Here is a 23,971-nt window from a genome sequence, read left to right on the forward strand (position 1 = left end):
AATGATGTTAGAGTGAGGAACAGATAGAATATTTCTGTCGGGGATTATGATGCACAATGAATAGGAATGTAGCAGTGAACCTATGAGTGGCAGATGTCAGTGACGCAAATCAAAGATAATACTCTTATTGCTTCGGGCTACAATTTTGACATTGCACATTCATAACCACCTCAGGGTTGCCAAGGACAATAATGCCGCCTCTGCTACTGCATTGGTTGAGACTAAAACATTTGTATGGTTTGTTTCCTAAGATAAAATTGCTGAAACTTTGGGGCACCTATATTTATTATTTTGATAACACATTTCAATCTATGACTTTGGTTCATGAAAATGAATCAGATAGGAGAGGCCATTAAGTGTGTCCGTCACACCTAGACATATACCAGTTACTGGTGGTGAGAAAATACAATTTAGATAAAAGGCTAACTTAGAAAATATGGGTGAGCATGGCTTGACAGAGGTTAGAGAGGATAGCATAACTCAAATAAAATGAAGGCATACAAAGAATGGAATGCTCTCGAGAGAAAAAAAAGCTACAACCATATAAGTAATTCAGTTATGGATGTAACTGTATTCTGGTAAAGACCTATTGGGTAAACAAGGTAGGAAATCCATTGTATTGAGGAATGCGATTAGATCTATACAGAATTGAATAGACTCGCCTGATTAGACTATATAAAAGATGGCTGATGTGATTAGTTCTGTAAAAAACTTGAATATACTAGTATGATCTGTATAAGAGATGGCTGTAACAGGACAACATTGAGCAGATCTTTCTGATCTCTCCCAATGGCCAATGTAAGTGCAAAATAAAGTAATATTGTGTGGATTTGTCACAATGTAGGTTATTCTTTAAAAAAATTCTTTAACAGTGGGAACATGAACTGGATTGGAAGCCTTTCAGTAAATATTCAGCTCATTTACAATGCACTAAATATAATGCCAAAAATAACTAATATATTAAATAGAAATGTTTTCTTAAAGAAAATAAAGAAAGGGCTTGTATTTAAATAACACCATTTCACAACCTCAATGTGTCCCAACTGGTTTTACAGGCAGTGTAGAAAATGCCATAGTGTAGGAAGAAAAGCAGCCAACTTAGACTTAGCAAAAGTCCCACAAACAAAAGATAAATTATCAAATTATTTTGCTTTAGACATATTGGTTGAAGGATAAATGTTGGTCAGGCCAATACATGAATTTTCTGTTTTCTGAAAGAATCATGGAATCTTTTATGACCATCTTCAGTTTCATGTCATAGAGGTTTACAGCAAGGAAACAGGCCCTTTGGCTTATCTTGTCCATGCTACCTTCTTTTTAAAACCGCTAAGCTAATCCCAATTGCCCATATTTGGCCCATATCCCTCCATAGCCATCATACCCATGTAACTATCTAAATGCTTTTTAAAAGATAAAATTGTGCCCGGCTCTACTACTACCTCTGGCAGCTTGTTCCAGACACTCACCACCCTCTGTGTGAAAAAATTGCCCCTCTGGATACTTTTCTCTCTCCCCTTAAACCTATGCCCTCTAGTTTTAGACTCCCCTACCTTTGGGAAAGGATATTGACTGCTGATCATCAATATCAACAGCTGATCTGTTCCCCTAGTGGTCTTGGAAAGTCAGACAATGCAGCACTCCCTCAGTATTGCCTTGAATCTACATTACATGCCAATGCTTTGGAATGGGGTTTGTACCCGACTCTTCAGTGAATATATAACCACTGGATGAGAGCTGGCATCTAAAGTCAATGATTATTCAGATTCTTCGGGTGAGATTTTCTGGCTGCGCTCACCGGAAAATCTCACCCAAGATCAACAGATCTTTGCACGATCTGTGTCTCGCTCGCCAAGATTCCTGTGGCGGACAGGGCAAGAGTATTTTGCCCTTAATATTTTTCAACTACAGTTACATTTCAGAGTAGTTTAAGTTTTAGGTTATAAAATTAAAAGCAGCAGCTTTTAATTGATTAATATTTATAATGCTTTTTGTCCTAATTTAAACTAAGCCAGTTTCCAATCAGTTAATCCTTCTTGTGGTCCTGGTTTTAGGAGTTGATGATTGACAGTTTAATTGCACAAACTGAATAACCCATAAATTGTGTGGAAAAAATAGTGATGCTCTGTACTCATTTACTGAATAAAAGTCATGGGAGAAAGCCTTACTGAGTGTACTGTCGAATAAATTGCATTTATAGAATCACTACAGTGCAGAATGAGGCCATTTGGCCTATCGAGTCTACACCGACCACAATTCTACCAATGCGCTATTCCTGTAACAGCGCACATTTACACTGCTAATCCCCCCTGACACTGGAGACAATTTACAATGGCCAATCAACCTAACCTGCACATCACTGGACTGTGGGAGAAGCCCATGCAGACACACAGAGAATGTGTAAACTCCACACAGACAGTGACCCGAGGACAGAATTGAACCCGGGTCCATAACACTGTGAGGCATCAGTGCTAACCAATGTGCCACCCATTTGAAATGTAATCAAAAATTTGTAATATTAACTCATACTGAATATCATTTATTTAAGGAAATGTGCAATGGCATGAAGCATTATAAATTGAATTTAAAAAAAAAACTATCTGGAAAGGGTAAAGACAAAACACTGTGGTTGCTGGAATCTGAAACAAAAACAGAAAATGCAGCAGGTCTGGCAGCATCGGTAGAGAGAGAATGGAGCCAACTTTTTGAGCCTGGATGAACCTTCATCAGATCTTAGATCATTATAGGGTAATTGCTTCTCTAGACTCAGTCACACAAAGGCTGTGGGTGCAAGTCCCCTCCAGGATTTGGAACACAAAAATCATAGCTGACAATCCAGAGCAGTTCTAAGGGAGTGCTGCACTATCAGAGCTGCTGTCTTTTAGTTGAGACATTGGACTAAGGCCCCAGCTCCCCTTTCCAGTCAATGTGAAAAATCCCATGACAATCATTTGAAGACTAAAGGAGTTATCGTCTGTGACCTGGCCACTTAACTCTCAATCAACAAAGAGAGATGATCTCGTTATCACGTTGCTCTGGGTGGGAGCTTGCAGTGAGCGAATTGGCTACATCATTTCCTACATTACAGCCGTGACTACACATCAAAAAGTAATTCATTGGGATGTTCTTTGGTTGTGAAAGGAGTATACAAATGCAAGTCTGTCTTTCTTTAATTGAAAAAGAAACTGTGAGATAATAGAATTTATAAATATAATCAGCTTATTATCCCCCAAAGCATTAAAAAAGTCGTACTACTTAGCTTTGTATTACACAGGGTGAATGCTGGAAATAATCCAAAAATGGCATTTGGCCAAAACATAACAAAAATACTTTGCATTGTTTTTGTTAAGTTGAGCGCAAATCACTGCACAATGTTGTTGGACCAGAGTAGAAAAGGTTACTTAGTTTGAATTATTTAGTTATTGCCATATAACCAAGAATTGAGAATTCATAATCATATTGGTAAACAGTGTGCGTGTGTGTACAGGTAACGTACAAGATCTGCCACAAGTTGTAATTCAATGTAAAAGTACCGAAAGATTTATATCTACACAAAACCTTCCTGGTGAGCGTGCAGGCGACTTGAAATAAAACCCCCAGTGAATGGCCCAGGTCTCTGTACCATGTCTCCAGCACACCTGGCACCTTGACATTGATTGTCATTTAACTTGTTAAATGATATGCTTTTTTTTTGCAGCCAGCCAAGGAATGGCACGCACTACAGGTGCTGGTGAAGGAAATTTGAGTGGAAGTAATATTTGTGTAGCAGGGTTTTAGCTGACTGTCAGTAATTATTGAACATTCCAGGTAGACTGTGCAACAAAGCACTCACCACTCGTCCATTTCTGGACAGATACAGACCTGATGATAGTAAAAGATGTTCTAATTCGAATCTATACACAGAGGAGCCCCTGTCTGTGCACCCACACTTCATACAAGACCTGCATGTATTCAGCGCAGATGGCAATTTTTGAATGGCACAGTTCAAATAATGCTGAAAAAAGTCAGAGACTTCACCTAGACTAATACAACATACGTAATGGTGTTTTGGTGGGACTTAACATCTGTCTATTAGAGGAAAAATGCCAGTAGAGTGCTGTTGCTTCAGGACATGCAGAGACATTCATTTTAAAACCTAAAAACAGCTGTGAACCTGGCAGTTTGTACAATCCATTTTAGAAGCAAACATTGTTTGAAGGCCAATACTGTGGGCGCTGTACTGGAGCAGAAGTTTATCTGGACTGACAAAATGCGAGACTAATTTAATTTTAAAAGATATTTTAATGATGATCAAGATGACCCCTGCTCCTGTATTGAAGTTTGAAAAGCATTACCAATTGCATTACAATTAAATTTAACATGCAAGCCAAAATGCCAAACCTAGCATGTGTTTAATTCTATGGTACCCTTATTAATATTTTACAATGTACAATTCTATGCTGCTGACACTGGTATTGTGCAACTGTTTATATTGTGCATAGCAAATGTTGCAGGATAGGACATGTATGTATTTGTGGGAAGTTTTACATGCTACACAACGTACCATGCTGCACAGAGTTCTACATTATCCACACAAACATTTTTCAAGAACAGTGTGCCGTATAAAAAAGCCAACATTTTTTTCAAACATATGGGGTGAGATTCTCTGGCTTCCCAGTTGTGAGTTTCCTGGTGGTGGAAGGCAGTGTGCTGTTCACAGTGGTGAGACTGTTTGATCCCGCCGCTGTCAATAGGATTTCCCATGGATGTCACCCCATGTCGTCAAAAAACCTGCGGGCAGGGGTGCGGTGCGCTGCCAGCCAGACTGGAGAATCCTGCTGACATGAACAGCCAGAGAATTCCAGCCATAATGTTTCATTGTAATGTTCCATTGTTTATGCTACATCCCAAGAACGTTTTTGAAAAGTCATTGGGTCTCAATATTTATGGAGAGATAGTGAGTGTCTGAGGGTGCAGGGCAGAGTGGTAGTTTGGGGTTACTCAGTAAGACTGGAGACACAGTGGTACAGCTGATGTTAATGAGAGGACCTCCATTTCTGGCTGTCAGCCAAAACCAATGGCAGGAGACCTCAGCTAGGAGCTCTTGATATTGGTCCCTAGCAATTGTAATCGCGGGGCACACTGCAGATCTGGGTTAGCAGAGAAGAGCAGTGAGTTGCAAAAAGCACAGCAGGGGCTGTTGGGAGGGCACAATCAGCAGAAGGAAGATCCCCGAAGGAACCGGGGAGAGAACACCTGCTCCCCTGCCCATTGAGTGTGCTGTAAAAGCCTGCAAGCAGCAGCTCCCAACTCCATTTTGCTACTGTTAAATTAAAACCGGCCTCCCAATGACACTGATTTAAATATGTTAATGAAATGCCTTGCTCCTCTGTGCTAGGACTTATTTGGCCTGTATACTGGGGAGGCATTGGCCTAGTGGTATAATCGCTAGACTATTAATCCAGAAACTCAGCTAATGTTTTGGGGACCTGGGTTCGAAGCCTGCCACGGCAGATGGTGAAATTTGAATTCAATAAAAAGTGTCTGGCATTAAGAATTTACTGATGACCATGGAACTACTGCCCATTGTCGAAAAAACCCATCTGGTTCACCAACGTCCTTTAGGGAAGGGAATCTGCCTTACTTACCTTGTCTGGCTTACATGTGATTCCAGAGCAATGTGGTTGACTCTCAACTGCCCTCAGACAACTACAGGATGGGCAATAAATGCTGGTCAGCTAGTGACGCCCATGTCCTACAATTGAATTTTTAAAAAAGCTATCCGCTGTTGTAAAACTTTACATGTGGCAGATTGGAGAAGAATTTCCTATCTTTTACTTTTAATATCTCGCTCCAAGCTGGTATGGGAGATTTAATTTCAAGATCAATAACCCAGGGCCAAAGGAGAAGGATGGCTTGCTCTCAGGTTTAGACTTAGTTACATAGACTCCCTATAGTGCGGCCATTCAGCCCATTGAGTCTGCACCAGCCACAATCCCACCCAGGCCCTATTCCCATAACCCCACATATTTACCCTGCTAATCCCCTGACATGAGGGTCAATTTAGCATGGCCAATCTATCTAACCTGCACATTTTTGGACAGTGGGAGGAAACTGGAGCACCCGGAGGAAATCCACGCAGACATGGGGAGAAGGTGCAAACTCCACACAGACAGTGACCTGAGGCTGGAATTGACCCTGGGTCCCTGGCACTGTGAGGCAGCAGTGCTAACTACTGTGCCACCGTGCACCCAAGTATTATTTCAGAACATGGAGGATTCAGGCCATTTGATAACTCTTCTAAATCTTAGAGAATTACTGCCTTATACAACAGGAAATTTCAATTCCATGGCACTGCATAGTAATGCCTTTTGAGATGAAATCCAAATATCAGTTTTGCAGCAAACAGATCACAAAAGGCAGCTGGACTCTTAAGATGAGGATCAAGCTCTAAATCCTATTAAGAACGAGAAGTACTTGCAATTCTCCCATAGCCAAATCCCATATTTTTCCCCTCCAATATTCTGTTGATTTTCTCTCCTTAGTCTTACTCTCCCAATAAATGTTTCAACTAATCTCCATAGGCAGCAGTAGCAGAAAAAACTCGAAAGCATATCGCCCAAATGTGTACTTATGTGTAAACCTGAACACAATCAGGAAGTTATTCATCAACAGGGCTTTCATAGACCCTTAATATATTCACACATACCACTTGCAACATAAACATCAAAGTGCAATCAGACAGCAGGAACTTTACCCACTTTCCATCTTTGTTCAGTTTGGGTGCTGACATCAACTGTTATGCCCAATACTGTTCCAATGAGATCAGCTGAGTCAAACCAGCCAAGACTTTTCCTCAAAACTTCCTGGTTTGTATGGCCTAGTGTCATGTCATACAGTGCATTAGGTATCAGGCATAGCTGACAAAGCAGTACTTTCACTTGTTGATCAAGTCCCATTTTGGAAGTTAGAGCAGAAACTCTAAGCTGATTCTCCAATAACGAACTAAGAGTGTATTGTACTGTTAGGGGTGCCATCTTTTGGATGAAAAGTTAAAGTGAAACAATAACTGCCCTTTCAGATAGATATTAAAATCCTAAGCACCACTCAAGGAAAACGTCCCAGTGTCCTGGCAAAATACACCACCATCACTAACAGAAATTATTTAATCATTATCTGACTTCTGTCTGAGACACGAATTCTCATGGCAGATGAGCCCAGAAATCTGAAGTTCAGCCCCCAAACATGAGTACATACTGTTTTCATGGAGGACTGAAGTTAGGCCAGAGTTCATGCATGTGCAATTGACAGAAGCAACTGGCCATTTAAATCATCAGCTGACTCCACTGACGTGGGAAGTAGGCCAGGAGTGTGAAACCTGACATGTGCAAATTAGACAGATAAAAGGTGGCCTGAATTTGGAGAATTTGTTTGGATAGACTGGGTATGTCTGTAGAGAGACAAGATACTCACCTCCCTTTAGATATGACCCTCAGACACTTCTGGGGAGAGGCAAGGCACTCTTTGGGATTGTCAAAAGCAGACATGATTATGAGTAAGGAGTGCATGAAATTAATTGGAACTATCAAAGCTGACAAAGGCTTTAACTCTGCTGGGCTTTAAATCTAAAAAAGTGTGGCGTTTTCCTTTAAAATTGGTATTTGATCATTCACTCTTTCTCACACAAGCCTGTGGAGTTAAAATTACAAGATTTGTGCTACATGATTTTACAACTTAATTTTACTACAATGGGGTATGTTAAGTGACCAGTTTAATTGACAGTTACAAGTTGTTGCAGAATAAAAATTGTTTATCAGAACAGGTTAGTTGAAGGAATTTCAACATCTTGAATGTTTTTAATTAATCAACTAGAGAGTTTTTTTTAAATAGTGAAGTCATCAATAGACACAACTTTATTTTATGTCTGATGGCTCCTGATGTTTGTCCAAGGTGGATACAAGGTGAGTTCGCCTGGAGACAGTAAGGTCACAATGGGACGAGTACAGGGCATTGGGTGACATGAGTTGGTAGTAAGCTGGCATAGGGACTATAAAGAGCCATGTATATGAGTGTGAGACATAGCGGGCATGAGTTAGTTTGGGGGATGTATAGCATAGGATGACATAGGTAGTATGAGCAGCCATGGGAGGTGGCTTGGGATACGAGGTGGTTTGGGTGGGACATGGAGAACATTGAGGGGACAGGACTGTTTCAATCATCTTTTTCTATTAGGTTCAGCAAGGTTTCAAAGCACACAGAGGTATGCCTTCTGCCCAGACCACTTCTACACCTAGCAGCCTCAGCATATTTTCTGGAGGTGGCTGCTCATACCCTTAATCCAGTCCACCTCCCCGGAACAAAAATCAGAACTGTGGGCTATAATTTGGATAGACAGTGAACCTGTTTGGAGAGTTCAGGTACTCATTTGAATATGGTCCTGGGATATCTCAGGGCTCGGGGAGGAACCCTTCGGGATTGTTAAAAGTAGTGATTTTACATTAATAAAAAATGCATGAACTCATTAGAACGGTCAAAGAACTGTCAGCTCTTACAGAACTGCCAAAACTCATTGAAACTGACAAACCTCATTGGAACTGTTCAAGCTGCCAACAGATTCATCTCTGCTGGGCTTCAGATGGAAAATATCAACATTGGAACCGAGGGCAGCCACTTTTAAAGAATGTGTTTGCAGAGTCAGAAATTGTCATCTCTCTGCGCACCTGACTCGAGGGGAAAGTTCTGGGCCCGTGTATGCAAATTAGCTTCTGTGTTTTCTATATTACAATAGTGAAGTCTGATGTGAAACGTGCTATATAAATCTGAATTACAATCAGAGAATGGTTACAGCACAGAGGAGTCCATTCAACCCATCAATCCCTGCAGCTTCTCTGAAAAAGCAATTCAGCGAGTTCCACTCCCCTTCCCTATGTCATAACACTGCATTAAAAAAAATCTTCAGGTGTTTCCACAAGTCCCTTTTTGAAAACTTCCTTTACCTTCTCAGCAACTGCATTTCATATTCTAGCTATTTGCTGCGTTGAACAAATACTTTCTCAAGTCACCTTCAGATATTTTGCCAATCACCTCAAATCCATGTCCTCTGGTTCTTAAACATTCCATGAAAGTGAACCCACTCTCTCTAACCATTCTGTCAAGACACCTCAAGACTTTGAGCATCTCTATTCAAATGCCTCTCAAACTTCTCAAAAATTCTTAAATCCATCCTTCTAACTGAAGTCCCTCATCCCTGAAGTCATTCTTGTAAATCTTTTCTGCACCGTCTCCAAGTTTTCACATTCTTCCTAAAGTTTAATACCCATTATTGGACACAATACTTCAGTTCAGGCGGAACAATGTTTTGTAGAAGTTCATCATTATGCCTTTCTGTCTATGCTCCTCATTACAAAGTCTAGGACTCTAAATGCCTTTTTAGCCAATTTCTCAGCCTGCCCTGCCATCTTCAATGAGGATAGGACTCTCGGTACTCCTTTAGAATTGCATCCTTGGTTTATATTCCCTCGTTTTTCCTATCACTTTGCCTTTTTCTGCATTAAATTCCATTGGCCACAAGTTGGCCCCTTCCACCAGCTTGGCTATGTTCTCTTCAAGGCTATCACTGCCTTCCTTACGTTGCACAGTACTTCCGACTTTCTTTCTTTATTCTATGAACATATTTCGCATGAGATTACTCAATAGGGAAATTGCATATTTTCCGCAGTCATAAAGAGCGCTTGAACAATTTAGAATCACATAAATCTTCATTCATGAAGATTTCTTACTGCCTCAATTCGTTCAGCTGGTGAGATGTGCAGTCACAGGACATTTAGTAAGTGGATTTCATTCTACTTTTAGTGAAGGACTGAACAAATATGTTAAACATCAGCAGAACTAAACATGCACAATTCAATGCAACCTTCTCCATCAATTAGCACAGACAAACAAGGGATTTAATAACATGCATTCAATTTCATGCAACAGCATTCCTTCCAGGATACCATGGATGGTTTTCAAATCCAGATCAGCGATCCGCAAATTCTCAGCTAAGCTTCAATGCTTAATTTAGTATCTGTTTCACAGTAGAAAAATGTCATAAATAAAAAAATATTGCCTCAAGTGAACTGAAAGAGTGAGCAAAGGGTGTTATAACAAGCATTATTGTACACTAGAGGCAACTTGAAACCAAGGGGGAGAAATAATTTTTCTACCACTGCCAGAAACTAATGCAGTCACTGTTCGAGTATACCCCCAGGCTCAATTACTGGTCAAAACAGGAGAGAAATCTACTGCGTGGTCATGGATAATCAGCAGCCAATATTCCCAGTGTATTTATGAATGTTTGGTTTAACGATACTCGGGGTCAACTACCTTGGTTCATTGAAAGTATGAGGCAATAATCCTGTTTTAATAATAGCAAAGACAACACTAATACAACTGTGGTTCTTTAGGCAGGAAAGCAGAGGAATTAAACGGAAACTGTTTTATTTTTCATGACATTCCGTTTTAGTGTAAAAAATTTAACTTGGCCATATAATACATTTACCATCTTCACTGCTTGTTCAAATCGCTCATCCCAATTCATTTCCCTTTTTAAAATGCTCTGTTTAATACAATTTTTCTTTTTGTGTGGTCTCTCAATGTTCTTTACTGAATGCTATTACATGTTCAATAGCTGTTTTTTTCAAAGGTTTGTCCATATATTAATACAACAACATATATTTGCAAAGTGCTTTAAAATAACAAAATGTCCCAAGGAGCTTCACAGGAGCATTATAAAATAAAATATGACACCAGGCCACTTAAGAGGTATTGGGCGAGACTCTCCGGCTGTTCACACTGGTGGGATTCTCTGGTCCCGCAGCAGTGAACGGAGATTTGGCTGAATGCAAAATTCCCTATCCTTGCTGGCAGCAGCGGCAGGGCGCGAGCAGCCAAAGAATTCCAGCCATTAGGTCAAATGACTAAAAGCATGGTTAAAGAAATAGTTTTAGGGAATGACTTAAGGGAGGAAAGTGAGATGGGGGCTATATGGGTGGCAGTGAGCTTGATTGGGGGAGGGGCAGGGATGAATGTTGAACCCCAGCTGCAAAAAAAAAATCGAGCAGCTGGAATGAGACAGCAGGAGAAAACGCAGCTGCGATTGGAGGAGCTCCAAGTGGAGTGGAGAGGTATCTGATTAGAGAGGATGGAAAAGCAAGAAAAAGTGTAGCTTTAATTGGGCAAGCAGCAAGGTAAACGTTATTCCATTACTTTAAATTGGTTCTATGGCCTTCCTCCTCCTCCACTGCAAATAGTCGAGAGCCTTTTCCCATTAACCTTCAAATAAAAAGAACAATCAACAAGAAACAATGTTTTAAAAGATTATTATATTTTGGGACTGTATCTTTAAATTTACAGTAAAATGAAATGAGTCATATGACCTGTTCTGAAGTCTGCCCAGCAATAAACCTGGGTAGTTTGATTACGAAAGATCAAAGGAAGACTTAGACTTAGTTTTACTGGGATGATGTGGGGGTTTACTGTGTGTCAATATGAGAAGCTAAAATATGAATCCCGTAAGGAATACGAACAGTGCAGGCCAGTATCACACAATGCAAAAATCCTGACAAGTCAATAACAGGGGTCCCATTGCAGATTAGACACAGGCATTAGAGAGGGTACAGAAACGCTTTATCAGATTGGTTCCTAGGATAAGGGACTTCAGTTTTGTAAGCAGGTTGAGAACCTGGAGGCTGCCTTCTTCAGTTAGAGGAGAGAAAATTGAGAGGTGATTTGACAGAGATGTTCAAAATGATGAGGTGTCTGGATAGAGTGAAACAGCTCTCATTGGTGGAAGGACTGAGAACCAGAGGACACTGATTAAGGTGATTGGCAAAAGAACTAACAATGGCACGGGGAAAAGCTACTTATGCAGCAAATGGTTAGAATCATAGAATCACTATAGTGCCGAAGGAGGCCATTCAGCCCATCGAGCCTGCACCAACCAGGCCCTATCTCCATAACCCACATTTTTAGCCCACTAATCCCCCTAACACTAAGAGGCAATTTAGCATGGCCAATCCACATAATCTGCACATCTTTGGACTGTGGGAGGAAACTGGAGCACCCAAGGGAAACCGACGCACACACAAGGAGAACGTGCAGATGCCACATACACAGTCACCCAATGCCGGAATTGAACCCGGGTTCCTGGCGCTGGGGGGGCCGCAGTGCCAACCACTATGCCACTGTGGATCTGGAACTCACCACCTGAGAATGTTGTGGAGGCAGATTTAATCTTAGTTTTCAAAAGTGAACTGGATCATTATCTGAAGAGAAAGAAAAATCTGCAGGACTACAGGGAAAAGACGCGAGAGTAGGATTAGTTCGTGCAGAGAGCCAGTGTGGGGATGACAGGACAAGTGGTCTCTTTCTGCATTGTATGCACTATTTGCATTAATCTAGCACCCTTCAAAACCTCAGAATATCCCAAAGACAATTCAGCACTTTTCTTCATTGATGGGATTGGATATTGCCAGTGTGTATTGCCCATCCCTAATTGCTCCTGAGAACATGATGGTCAGCTACAAGTGAGTAGCTCACAAGACCATTTCAGAGCGCAGTTAAGAGTCAACCACATTGTTGTGTGCCTGGAGTCACACGTGGTCAGATGGGTAATATATAGAAATAGTTTGTTTTTGTTTCTACTGATAGAGCATATCCATACATCACAAAGTTTATTTATTAGTCACAAGTAGGCTTACACTAACACTGTAACGAGGGCACTGTGAAGATCCCCTAGTCACCATACTCCAGTGCCTGTTCGGGTACACAGAGAAAATTAGCATGTCCAATGCACCTAACCAGCATGTCTTTTGGACTGCGGGAAGAAACCAGAGCCCCTGGAGGAAACCTACGCAGACACAGGGAGAACATGCAGACTCCGTACAGACAGTGACCCAAACTGGGAATCGAACCCAGGCCCCTGGTACTGTGAAGCAGCAGTGCTAACCACCGTGCCACTGTAAAATCAGTGATTTCAAGAAGGCAGAATTAAAGAAGTGCAAATGTCAAGGGAGGTGTGGGACTGGCAGAGATTACAAAGATGGGGATGGCTGAGAATTTAAAAATCAAGGCATTGCTTGATTGGGTAGATCAGCAAGTATTGTATTTGCTAGGTGAAATATTGTTTAAGGCCGTGTATAATGGAAACCAACAATTCTGATGAATGTGCAGGCAATTCTCCTTCCCACTGGGGACCACAAGATACTTAAGGACAGCAAAGGCGACTTGGTCCATCCCACTTCATGTCCATAAAGTACATAGCCCCATTGTTACAAATATGAAGTTTAAAATTTTATAATTTGGAAGTGTAGCTTTAAATTTACAGTAAATGAAGAGTCGTATGACCTGTTCTGAAGTCTGCCCAACAGTAAACCTGGGTAGTTTGATTATGAGATCAAAGGAAGACTTAGATTGTTTTACTGGGAAGATGTGGGGGTTTACTGTGTGTAAATTGGCTGCTTTGTTTCCTACATTACATCAGGAGTGCTTTGAGAGATCCCATGGTTGTGAAATGCGCTGTGTTAAGACAAACTTTTTTTCCAAAGACATAATTCTCTGAAGTGCTAAGTGCATGTAAATAAAGCTAGAAAAAGTGCAGTAGGATTTTATGTTTTATTGATAGGGACGAGAGGACACAAGACAGAAATGTAATGATTAATTTACATTAAATAAATTTCATTTACAAAGCTTTGTGCAGTTTTGATTTCCCCAATATAGAATGGATGTTAAAGTGACAGTGCAGAGTGTAGATTCAGCAAAATTATGCAAGAAGTGGGAATCTATACTTAAGAGGAGAGATTTGAGTCGCTGAAACTATTTCTATTGGAGTCCTGATGGCAAGAGGAAATTTCGTGGAAATTTTTTACATTATTCAGAATAAGGGAATATCTGTTATGTCCTGTTGCATAGTCAATAACACAAGGATTTAACTTTGAAGTTACCACTAAGAGAGAGGGGAAAGGAGCAATCACTTCACATAAAAGATTGTTGGGAGAATGAAATGCTTCATTAAAGGGCTGAAAATAAAATCATTAATGTTAGAAATGGAAAAAAATGGATAACTATAAATATCTATTTTCTTCATATTGTCACCAGATATCCTGTTTTTTCTTGGAATAGAAGACACTTGATAAGATGCTATATGAAAGGTTAATGTCCAAGATAAGGGGCTCATGGATTGTCACACAGATCAGCTCAGAGAACTCAGATATTTACAATTTATATTGACTAAAAGTAAGATAATTTAGCTTATGATACAAGATTAGCTGAGAATGTAAGATACAGGACTTGATTTTCAATATAGGGCCTCAAACTCAATGCCAGGATAATTTCCATGTTCTGAGACTTTGATGCAATTTTCAAAGCTTCAATGCCCTAATAGGGCTAGCATTGAGCTCAGTCTGAATTAGTGGCACAGAGTGTTGCTCAGGGCACAAGTGTCCAAAGGGAGATGAGCAGTCATGTTGGAGTTTGCTACTATCTTGCAGAAGAGAGAAGGAGTTAGCATACCAGTAACCTTACCAAGCACAAAAGTGGCTGGTCCAATCCGGAACCGAAGTCCCGTTATAAAATATTTTCATCATAAAAAACATTATTTAATTGTTCTCTTCGTTGAACTTCACAGTTATGCACTAAGGTGCACCAGGGTGTCTACATTCTCTTCTGCCTATCTCTAGCCCATTAAAAATCTCTTCAAGAAGTATGATAGGTAGTTAATTGGAGTTAAGCATGTTCCTGATTCCAATCCCATCTACTCCTGCTTTGAAAACTCCAGTGTGGCACAGAGGTGTCAAATCACTGACATGCCATCAGGGAGCTTTTATTTTAAAGCCTGTCTACATGGGACCTCATCAACACACCTGACTGGAAGTCCTGTCCACCAACAGAATAAGTGGGTGGGCGGACAAAGAATAAGGTGGCAGATGGAATACAGTACGAGGAAGCATGAGATTATCCACTTTGGTTTCAGAATAGAAGAGCAGAATCTTTTCTTTTACAAAGGCATGAAACCTTTAAATGCTGATATTCAGAGTACTCGTACGAGAAAGAGCAGAAGATAGTATGCTGGTACAGCAAGCAATTAGAGAGACGAATGGCATACTGGCCTTTAATGCGAAGGGTTAGAGTACAAAATAGGGAGGTTTTGTGATCATTGCATAGGGCTTTAGTGAGACCACATGTAGAGCATGGTGTGTAGTTATGGGTCTTCTTATCTAAGGAAGGATAAGGAACCAGCAGCAAGAAGATTCGCTAGCTTGGTTCCTAGGATGAGAGGGTTGTCCTATGGTGAGAAACTGAGTGAGTTAGGTTTACACTCTCTGGATTGTTGAAGCGTAAAGATTCTAACAGGGCAAGACACAGAGGGTGGTTTTCCTGTCTGAGGATAATGGTGCAATTGATATGATATATATTTGTGTTTAAGGAGAATGTTTAAAAATTCAGCTTTATTCTACAGTCAGTATATTTGGAGGGAATGCAGCTCAGATGCTGGGAGAGCAGGATAATTATTCATTGTAGTCTAGCAGGTGGTTATGTTAAGTAAAGTCAATGGACTTTGCTTACTTAAGTTCCCCTGAGATTTCTGATCAGAATGATTGACAGGGTCATGTAATTGAGTTATGTGGAACTGCAGCAGAGAAAAACAAAAGCATTTGCAAAAAGCAGTTAGTGTGCAGCTGAAGCCTGGTTGAACTTAGGATTTTTTAAGCTTCTGGAATTTTCTCCGAAAGGTCCAAGACTGTTAACAAATGTTAAAGCATGTATGACTGGGTTTGTGAACTTTTTTTTAAATTGGATTTGATTTATGCATGAATGGAGCTTATTTGGAACTGGAACAATTATAAGCTCGAAAGTCGTTTCCTTTTCAATTTTAAATATTTTTCAACTGTTAATAGTTATGTTGCTTCATTTGTTAGAGTTGTATTTAAACTGTGCTATTAAGTAAAGTTTGTTCAACTATAGAAGATTCCTACTTTGTCTGTGGAATCCTTCCTGGAAGGAAGTATCATTTCCTCACACTTATGGCAAAATAGAAACATTATTGGGGTCTAGTCTGGCAACAGTCCCACAACAATGTCTCATGAGACTGATCTGAAATCACAACTCGAAGCATCATTCTTTTCCCTCTGCATTTTAATCTTTGTATCTGTATATTAATGAATAATTTTATCAATTTTGCTTAACTAACTTATCAAATTGTTTTTGTGATAAACTCATTTGAACCTTGTTTAAGACTAAAGCTTTGCTGCTGGGTTATTTTAAATCATTCACAAATTAAAAGGGAGCTGCATAAAAACACGTGCAAATTGTTAGTGCACAGACCACTTTGAGAAAATGCATTTTATTTGGCCATGTCTATAACAATTGATAATCTAGGGTGGTCATTTGGTCTCTGGTACTTTAGTGGTAAGAATGCGTCCTTTTTTTTAATGACGAGTGAGAACGGTGCTTAATCTCCATTTGTACAATTATTCTGCTGGCAAGCATTTTGGTCTAAGATGATAGGAACCAGGATAGCAAGGGCGAATTTAAATTGAATGCCTGATAATGTGCAAGTTAGTATATACAAATACCTTTGCAGGTAATCAAAGGTAACTTGTAGAATTGATTAGTAATGTACTTGTAACCTAATTAAAATCTACACTGCTCTTAATGCTAAAGAATCACAATGCGTTATCTATAATTCCTATTCTTTTCTGTGAAAGTTTAGCAAAATTCTTACTTGAAGTTTTACCATTGGTATCTACCATTTCATTGTGTAAAAAGCTTAAAGTTTAAACCCGCTCTTATTACACATTAGGCCTTTAAATTTACAGACTGTTTATGTTATAGAAGAATGGTAGAATCACTGAATCCCTACAGCGCAAAATGAGGCCATTCGGTCCAACTGGGCTGCACCGACAACAATTCTACCCAGGCCCTGTAACTCTACATATTTACCCTGCTAATCCCCCTGACACTAAGAGTCAATTTAGCATGGCCAATCCACCTAACCCACACATGTTTGGAGTGTGGGAGGAAACCTGAGCACCCGGAAGAAACTCATGCAGACACACGGAAAATGTGACAGGTAGTCACCCAATGCCGGAATTGAACCCTGGTCCCTAGCCCTGAGAGGCAGCAGTGCTAACCACTGTGGCATTGTGCCACCCTCGTATTAGCTTGTCCCCTGTGTTAGTTTGAGAGGATTATGATGCCTTTAAATAACATGAAACAACATGGGAAAAACAGCTGCTGAGCTGAGCATACTTCCAATTTCAGTGCTGTGTCAAGCACGGCCTCTCACCAACTTTTACAGGTGCACAATTGAAAGCATTCTTTCTGGTTGTATCACAGCTTGGTATGGCTCCTGCTCTGCCCAAGACTGCAAGAAGCTAAAAAGGTCATGAATGTAGCCCAATCCATTATGCACACCAGCCTCCCATCCACTGACTGTCTACATTTTCCGCTGCCTCGGCAAAGCAGCCAGCATAATTAAGAATCCCAGGCACCCCAGACATTCTCTCTTCCACCTTCTTCCTTTGTGAAAAAGATACAAAAGTCTGAGGTCATGTACCAATCGACTCAAGAACAGCTTCTTCCCTACTTTTGAATGGACTTATCTTACATTAAGTTGATCTTTCTCTACACCCTAGCAATGACTGTAACACTACATTCTGCACTCTTGTTTCCTTCTCTGTGAACAGTATGCTTTGTATAGCGTACAAGAAACAGTACTTTTCACTGTATATTAATACATTTGACCATAATAAACCAAATCAAAAGCAGTTAACTGAAATAAAGACTTCATGACACAATGCTCCCTCAGTGATCAGTGTTTTCACCCTCGCTGTATGGTGGGCAGTGTAAAAAGACTGCTTCATGGGGAGAGCAGTACACTGCCACCATAACATTTTTATTTTTATGAAACATTTAATTCAATTCTAAAGTTGGATGAGTGCTGGAAACACTTGGCTAAAGTTGGAGGAGGACTGGATTCACTTACCAACATTCCTGCATCATACTACAATTCTGCAACAATCTTAAAATTAACCCAGAAATGGTCCAATGGTTGTTATCTACCAGGCCCAGCTGGTTCTGGATTATAAACAAAATTTGACTTTGTTTTTCAGAAGAAACTGACAAATATTAGGGAATAAATTCAAACAGTATTTTGCATAGCCTTGCACATTCCTTTGGACCTTGTGCATGCAAGTCACTTAGCTCATTGAGAAGCCTGACATTTTGAGAATTTAGGGAGAAGGTTTCCCTTACCTGTCGATCTTAGTGACAAGCAAAACTATGGTTTCTACTATGTGTGTGTATATACATATTATATATACATACATACACACAACCAGCAAGGATTCATATCCTGTGAAAGTCAGGAGTTAAAACAATGTAATTATTTCCTGTTGACAGATTCAACACCTGATCAATAAGTCCGTATTTTCAAATAAATACTTCAAGAAATATTAACTTACACCCTTGTGTTTTTAATATCAGATACCATGGGCTTTAATTTTTAATTCTAGGTCTGGAATCTGACATCCGGATGATTTCCCAGACCATGCTATCTTCAAAAGTAAATGTCCTTATTGGACCGGCTGTGAGTTCATTGCCCAATGAATGGCGCTGAATGTTTCCAGGGGGTGGGAGCTGCCTGCTGAGCATGAGTGGCGAAAGCAGCCGGCTGCCATGAGGGGACATACTACTGCCTTGCAAAGGAGGAAGCCGCATTTTTGAGGGCCAGCAGCCTCAAAGCACGTAAGCAGCCTAAATGGCGCGAGGAAAGATAATGTGCTCAATCTGATGCAAAATTCCCCAGGTCCTCAAACTTTTCAGCACATATAAAAAAAACCCTTTAACTTCTGCCTGCTTTGAATTCGACAGCTGTACACTAATGCGCAGCAGACTGTTTGGGTTAGGCAATTTACAAATTGAAAATCGCCTTCTTGGCCTCCCCAGCCTGTTAACAAGCTCCTCAAGGAGCTTAACGGACCCTTAATTGGAGGAGAGCAGGTTCCCCACTATGTTCCGCCCACCGTCACTTTGAAAATTCTAGCGCGTTCCTAAAGGTGTGGGGACAGTGACACGCCATCTGGGAGGATTAATTTTAAAGCCTGTCCACTCCTGTTCTGGCCCCGACGGACAACTGAAAATCCCAGTCCACGTATCTGAGTAAGAACCTCTCCGTTGCGTTCCAAGAAATATCAGAACCACAAAATGACATCTGCATTTCTTTACTTTGGGGTGTGAGTTCTTGATGTACATTAATCATTGAATCATAGAATCCCTTTATTGCAGGAAGAGGCCATACAGCCCACTAGATCTGCACTGGCAAAATCCCACCTAGGCCATATCCTTGTAACCCCATGTAATCCTCCTGACACTAAGGGGCAATTCCACCCAGGCCTGTTCCCCATAACCCCAAGTATTTACCCTGCCAATCCTCCCAACCTACTCATCTTGGGACACTAAGGGGCAATGGCTAATTCACCTAACCTGCACATCTTTGTACTGTGGGAGGAAACTGGAACACCCAGAGAAAACCCATGCAGACACGGGGGAATGTGCAAACTCCATACAGACAGCCACCCGAGACTGGAATTGAACCCAGGTCCCTGATGCCATGAGGCAGCAGTACTAACCATTGTGCAACTGTGCCATCATTGAAAAACTTACTTGAAAGAATAGAGACAAATGTTGCATCAGGAAGCAAGAGTATAATATGAAGACCCAGGCTTTGATTTTGTACAAATTGTGGTTTTATAGTAGCTAGTTGTGTTTCCAACTGTACATGGGTACAGTTAAATAATTTGATGTGTAATATATTGCTAAAAGATTCATCTCTTTGCAATGAATGGGAAGGTCTGTACAGACCGTTGAGCACTTCAGTATTTTGTATAGGCAGGATAAAGCACATAGCCTGTCAGCAGTCAGAAAAAAACTAGCTGCTCCCCTCTGCAAACACACTTTCTGCCTTTGTTGCCAGTGAAGCAACCACAGAAACCTTGTTTTCTGTAGTGAATGGGATTGTTGCAAAGGTGTGCTTTTCACATTCTTGGCTTTCTGTGGGCTGAAAGATCTCTCGTTGAAGCTGACCTGCTACGTAAATAGCACACAGGGCTCATACACGGATGAGGATCTAGAACTTCATTTAAAAACTCCACTACTGAAAATAAAATCTGCGCTTCCTTCTGGAAAGTAGAAAAAGAATGTTGCACATTTTTTAAAAAACCCGGCCACTTTTCAACGTAACCACAACAGAGGGGTTCTCTCAGTTATCTTTCATATTATCAGCTTTCTAAAATCAGAATGTGTTTGCATTTACTCAGCTGTTCCCATAGTTTCACATTTCATGAGCTGTTGTTACAGTTTGTAGTTTCCCATGTGACTGGATTAAAAGCTACATAATGAGCTATTTAATAGCTCAAAGTTGCTTTGTGTACCCACTGGTGCATATGTTCAGATTGCTTAACTTTTATGATGGTGAAGCAGCAAATTCTGAAAACTTCTTTTTATTTTCAATGGTGCAGCACTTCAATGGATTCTTTGCGATTTACTGATACTACTCAGCATGGCTTGGGTGAAGAGGTCAAATACCTATGCAACAAATTCTCTAATATCTTCCCATTCTCGGTGTTCAGAAGCACAATAAGAATACCATTCTCATTCTTTTATACTACAAAAAGTTCAGGTGAACCATTGGTAAATTATTCCATAACAGATACATACACGTTGCTCACTCATTCAATCTTAGCCATCAAACTCACACTAATCAAATTTAAGTTTACAAAGCTAACACAGATTTTAAAGCCTTACAATCAATTGTGAAGAGCACAGTCTTTGTCATCCTTGAGTTTAACAAAAAAGTTAACATTTCTAACCAGGTGAAGTGCTTTGTTGACATCTTGCTTTCCCCAGCTGTAGGGTCTCGAGCAACACTGCAACACACAGGGCAATCCTGTGAAGGATGTAATTAGAATATCTCACCTGTTCAGGTGTCAAACTTTGCAACTGACGCTCCCGGGAAACCTCATCCTCTTCTTCCTCGTTGACTGGTAATGATGGCAATCCTGCCAAGACTTGTGGATTCCGCTCCAGGCAAAGTGCGGTCAGGTGATCGATGTACAGTTTTAATTTGATGCGGTGGTTGAATGCCTCCAACAGTGACTGGATCATCTAACATGAAACAGGATTGAGTTACTGCCGAGAATTAAGGAGAAGTACAGTACCACATCTTATCTCTCGAAACAGTTTTGGGCTTTTCAAACACGCGATCTTTCTCCTGATCACTTGTGCAAGCATTTATTTTGCAATTGGTTTCTCATCTTAGCTAATACACCAAAACTTGAAACTCCAGATGTTAGGAATATTTTATCGAAACTGAAATATTGCAAAATAATGGCGTTTGCGTTTGTTGCACGTTTAAAAATTTTGACGTAATCTGTAATTTAAGCTTGATAGCAACAATTAGTGAACCGATTAGTGAACAATTTGTAAACTTAATTATGTTCAATTATAAAAAAAAACCGTTTCCCTAATAAGATACTGATAAATTATATCAGAAATGATAAACAAATCGTAAAACATTTTCACTGGAATTCAGAACTACCTAAGGTCAACAGATATATCTTCAAATGCAATTTACAGCAACAGTGACTGTAAGACGACAATAAAGAGTAGACATTGGAAGTGAGGTACAAGGGAGTGTCAGTAATTATTCACAACTGCTTCCTCATAAAGGTGCTCAGTTTGTGCTTTGCACAGTTTTACCCATGTTGAGGGGGCGATTCTCCCAACCCACTGTTCTGCTGGCTGGGTGACTCAGTGGAGGCCGTTTCGCGGGCTCCCCACAGGGCGTCATGGCCTCCATGCTTATCTAATAGCTAGATTTCCAGCACTGTCAGCTCCGTGCCAGAAATAGGCACAGAGCTGAAAAATTTATTTAAATTAGCATCTCCATACAATTTGAATCTCATTAGCGGTCTCGGGACTGAAGTCTCTGGGCCCGCTAGCCTCTCTCCTCCTTCCCCCCATCCCCCACCAGGAGTATTTTAGGGGTTTAGTATTGCTCCCCACTGGCGACTCGACCCTGCTGGAGTGAAGAGGGGCAATCAATGGCACCCTCCAGAGGGTCGGGTGGTAGGGATGCCCCCTGGGCAATGCCACCTTGGGTTGCATTGTTGGCGATTCAGGGGTCGCGGGGCTGGCCAGCAAACAGTGGCCACTGTATATGCGCCAATCTTGGCGCTAACAAATCAGTGCACGCGCAGTGGCCCGCTCAGCGCTATGCTGCCGGCCTCTCTAGCTGGAATAGGCCCCACCCACTGATTTTTGGACTAATTCACAGTAATGAACTCTGCAGTACACAGATTCATTTTGAAATTCCCACTGAGAAAAACAGCTTTTACACAAATTCGACACTTCAATTTTTTTTGAGAGAATCGCCTCCATATCTTTTAAAGACAAAAGTGGAAACATCATTTATAATATTTTTTGGTATTTCTTTTTAAATATAACAATCAGAAAGTTTGTCAGAGTTGTGTAGCATATTTTAGAATTAGTTGGAGTATGGAAAAGATATATATGTCAGTTGGCATCCCTCCCAAGATTAAGCACAAGTTATCCAAGTTGATTTATTCCCTGCCATTATTAGATACAAAATAAAAACACACAAATTAATTTTGTTTGGGTACAAATCATGCTGAGTATTCTTGAACGGGAAGGGATTTGAGCTGCAATACTTTACCTAGAACATCAGATGTAAAAGAGATTGTAAACAAAATATCATGTCAAGTTAATGCTTTAAACTTGACAAATCCAATTATATACATTTTATAATCCTGATGTGACTTTGAAACGCAACCATAATTAAGCACCACTCTAGTACAATTAAAGCAAGTCAAATTCCACAACCATGGTCTCAGATCACGTCGAAAAAAAAGTGCTTTGTATTATGTTCGAATAATAAATCCCAAAGACTAATATTTCTACATCCAAAAGCTAGAATACTCATGATACCCTTGCGAAGAACAGCTGAATGCAGCCTTTAATCACTCCAGATTTTCCAGATTCATAGTGTACTTTTGAGTTGTCTATTTACATTGCTACCATGACTATGGAGGTATAGATGCTTTTACATTCACATTTATATACTTCCCCAATTGCAAAAAAGGTGGTGTCCATGTACATGTTCCTGAAGGTGGAATCAGAGACCTACTTTTTGAAATATCTTCTAGATGAAGTAATCTGGCGCACAGATGCACAATCTGTGCGAAAAAACTGCCATTTTAATAACACCTTATAATTGCAACTAATCATCAGGTCTGGCTGAATACAAATAACATCTGTAAGTGTCCTAATTAATGTCCCACCCAGCCCAGAAAAAAATGCATTTGGAAATGACTGATAATTAAAGACGTATGATCTTGCACAAAGTATTTCATGTAAAATAAAGTTCCAAAGTGCTGCACAGCGGAACAATGAGACAAATCTAAAGTCAAAAAAGAAGAAATTAGGGGAAGTGGCCAAAAAACTTAATCAAAGAGATGGTTTTAACAAGGGTCTTAAATTAGGAGAGGGCAATGAAGTAGTTTGGGGAGGAAATAAGAAGAGCTGAAGGCACAATCTTCAATGCTGATTGAAGGGAAGCAAAAGACAGTGGAATCGGAGGAACGGAAAGTTCCAGAATGGTTGTCAGGCTGGTGGGTCGAGGGTGTGTGGGGGTTGGTTTAAAGACAAAGGTAAGGATGATCCCCTGGTGGGATCTAAGCACAAGGATGAGAACTTTAATTTGGATGTGTTGAAGATCAAAAGCCAACATAGATCAGCAAGGACAGGAGCGATAATTAACTGGAACTAGTTATAGGATTGGAATATGTGCCAATTGTAGATTAAGCTGAAGTGTAGAGGAGGGCAGATGGCAAAGCATTGAAAATATTGAATCCAGCCGGAACAGATGCACGAATGA

At 40.4% G+C, this 23,971-nt stretch overlaps 1 protein-coding gene across 3 annotated transcripts in view; it reads right to left on the reverse strand.

The window, feature by feature from the left end:
* LOC145337821 (ERC protein 2) overlaps positions 1-23,971 on the reverse strand; it is a 731,415-nt gene that overhangs the window by 56,693 nt on the left and 650,751 nt on the right. For 2 of the 3 annotated variants that reach the window (XM_080182675.1, XM_080182674.1), the window contains one exon: positions 20,992-21,180. In XM_080182675.1, coding sequence (XP_080038801.1) covers positions 20,992-21,180 — 189 coding nt within the window. Of the gene's footprint in view, positions 1-20,991; positions 21,181-23,971 lie in introns of those variants that run through there. The other variant, XM_080182676.1, reaches the window with a different exon arrangement.

Source organism: Carcharhinus amblyrhynchos, chromosome 3 (genome assembly GCF_965287045.1).
Source record: "Carcharhinus amblyrhynchos chromosome 3, sCarAmb.v2.hapA, whole genome shotgun sequence".
In the NCBI taxonomy this organism is placed as follows: Eukaryota; Metazoa; Chordata; class Chondrichthyes; order Carcharhiniformes; family Carcharhinidae; genus Carcharhinus; species Carcharhinus amblyrhynchos.